Here is a 2,609-nt window from a genome sequence, read left to right as displayed (position 1 = left end):
TCGAAGATGCGCATGAAGATGTACAAGTCCCCAAGTCCACGGATGAGGAGAACCAACGGAAGGAGCCAAGATCATCTCCCAGGCCCCGGACATCCGGCCCCTGGAGCGTCAACCACTACAGAAGCACAGCCGCCAGAAGCTACAGGCCCTGGACATCCGGCCTCGACAACCCGGACATCCGACCTCTCCTGAGCCCCCGGACATCCGGCCACCAGCCCGGAAATCCGGCCCCTCCGAACCCGAGAGCAACAAATGCCACCACTCTAGCCCGGACATCCGGGCCCCCCAGCCCGGACATCCGGCGTCGCCTGAAAGCCCGGACATCCGGCCCGACCAGCCCAGACATCCGGCCTCCCCTGTCTGCGCACAGTGAAGGGCCGAGGCCCGTGTATCCCTTCTCCCCCCTAGACTATCTATACTCCTCCTCGCTCAACTTTCTAGGGTTAGCATTGGCTTAGCTCATTTTAGAGATAGAGCATTGCTCATCCACATCGGATCTACTCCATGAGAGAGACCGCGGCCTCTACGGAGAAGATCCCTTTGGATTCAAGACCTCTTTTTGGAGAAGAACTTCAAGACCTCCTCACGGAGAAGACCGGTTACCGTGTATCGTTCCTAGTTGACCGTGGATCGTATATCTTTTCTTATGTACTCGAGGATCTAGCACATGTGTGACTATTTCTTGTTGATTGAGTGATTCTCTCGTGTTTCCCCTTGTGATTCCCCTCATTTCCCCCTCTCGTGTTTCTCGTATTCTTCGCGGGATCCGCTCCTTTCGTGAAAGATCGGCCGATTAGGGTTTTACCCTACATCAAGACCCCATAAGACCAGCGCACTGAAACCACAACCGCGGCCTAGAAGGGTTTAACCGAGCAAGGCATAAGGGAAACAAATTAAAGGCTAGGGAAAAATGTTCATGTGCCAAGTCTAGTAAAAAGATGGCGTAATCCAAATTGGTGGTGGTGTTTCCAGCCAAGGAAGGAGAGGCCTGAGATCGTCAAGCTTCTGCAGGCTCCCGGTCTCGAAGTCCCAGATGCCGAGGTTGCGCCGCCTGACTGGCGTGTAGTGCTGCTGAAGATCGTCCGTCAGATAGGCGCAGTTTGGGCGCAACATGGGATAGTCCTTGATCGGGAGGCACAGCGGCGAGTTCCGGCCGAGGATGAGAGCATTGTCACCCAAGCCTGTCCAGTCCCGACCGCGGACCTTGTGGATCCAGAGGTCAGTGGTGGCAACGCCGCCGCCACGCGGAGTGTCCAGTGCCCTGGCAAAGCGCCTCGTCACCACCAGGATGGCGTTGCCCGGCGTGAACAGGAGGTAGTGCGAGTGCCTAGCAGCGCTGCCTGACGAATGCATCTTCGCACCGTATGCTATGCGCCGCACCGCCGGGGACGACGGGTTGCTCAGGTCGAAGGTGCACACGACGCCGCCCTCGCATAGCGTGTAAAACAGGCCATCCCTCTCGTTGTAGACAGCAATGGCGACCTCCGTGGTCGAGTATGGTTCAGGCAGCGAGGTCCAGCTCTCGTCGCCGGGCCTCGCGAAGGAGAGACTTCCGCACGGCGTGTGTGCGAGCAAGACGATGCACCCCGGCGACGCGCCCGCCGCGGAGATGGCGACCCGGCCGTACACCCAGTCCTTCGCGGTCCGCGCATTGGCCTGTTTCACTTTCGGGAAGCTCCGCATCCCGCGGTCAACGTCGTAGAGTACACCGCCATCGTCGTCCGGGTTGCTGTGGATCTTCACGCCCTCGAGAGTGGTGATGGGCGGGAGCGCGGCCCGGGCGCCGGTGAGAGGGTTGAGGAGGTAGGGGTTGGCCGCCTCGTCGGTAGTGAAGAGCCACCCGTGCGCCGACCCGACGACGCCGCGGAGCGAGGATGGCAGGCGGAAGGTGGCGTTGGCAGAGGGGGAGTAGAGCGCCGTGGCGTCGTCTGCTCCGTAGGCATCGCACGCGTATAGCAGGCACGGAGGCTGGTTCAGCGCCGTGGAGGGGAGACGGAGACGACGGAACGTGGCGGACGCGGAGCGCCAGGAGCAGCAGACGGCTCCCGAGCGGAGGACGTCGGGGACTTCCATAGCGGCCATGGCGACGAGGAGGAGGTCCTCCGGCAGCCCGGACCAGTCCCGTGCTGGCCCCATCGGTCGCCGATCGCGTCTCGCCGGCGCACGTAAGCACGTTGTAGCTGGCAGTCTAGTTTCGCGGCGCCGCAATATATATCAGATTAAATCCAAGGGACAAACGACAGGCTATTTTTTGGCAAATAAAGAAAATTAGAGTCGACTTTTCCGACTGCTGGATTGAAATCTAACGGCTAGAATGCATCTTCTTTCTCAGGTCATGTGTTTGCCTGTCACGCCTCCTTCCGGTATGGCTGACACCGAGTCACTGGGCCCCACCTCTATGGCAAGTGTGCCGGCAAAGAAAAGGGGACCCACTGAGCAGGGGACAATATCTGAGCTCCGGAGTGCCTCAGCAGTTCGATCTCAGATCCAGCATCCATGGTCAGAGCTTCCGCATTTTTTGCAGAAAGACGCCAAGAAGTCCAGTAATTACATTTAGGTCCAGCGCATCTGTAGATCAGCATTGGACCTAGATCCAGTGACGGAGGTCG

At 59.2% G+C, this 2,609-nt stretch overlaps 1 protein-coding gene across 1 annotated transcript; it reads right to left on the bottom strand.

The window, feature by feature from the left end:
• Window positions 1–909: 909 nt before the first annotated feature.
• LOC123130426 (uncharacterized) lies at window positions 910–2,171 on the bottom strand. The gene has a single exon (XM_044550352.1). It carries the CDS (start codon window positions 2,134–2,136, stop codon window positions 928–930), a length of 1,209 nt encoding a protein of 402 aa, XP_044406287.1. The 5' UTR covers window positions 2,137–2,171; the 3' UTR covers window positions 910–927.
• Between the last annotated feature and the right edge of the window lie 438 nt (window positions 2,172–2,609).

This window comes from Triticum aestivum, chromosome 1A, assembly GCF_018294505.1.
Source record: "Triticum aestivum cultivar Chinese Spring chromosome 1A, IWGSC CS RefSeq v2.1, whole genome shotgun sequence".
In the NCBI taxonomy this organism is placed as follows: domain Eukaryota; kingdom Viridiplantae; phylum Streptophyta; class Magnoliopsida; order Poales; family Poaceae; genus Triticum; species Triticum aestivum.
The sequence above is the reverse complement of the archived record's forward strand: the minus strand, read 5'-3'. Positions and strand labels throughout refer to the sequence as shown.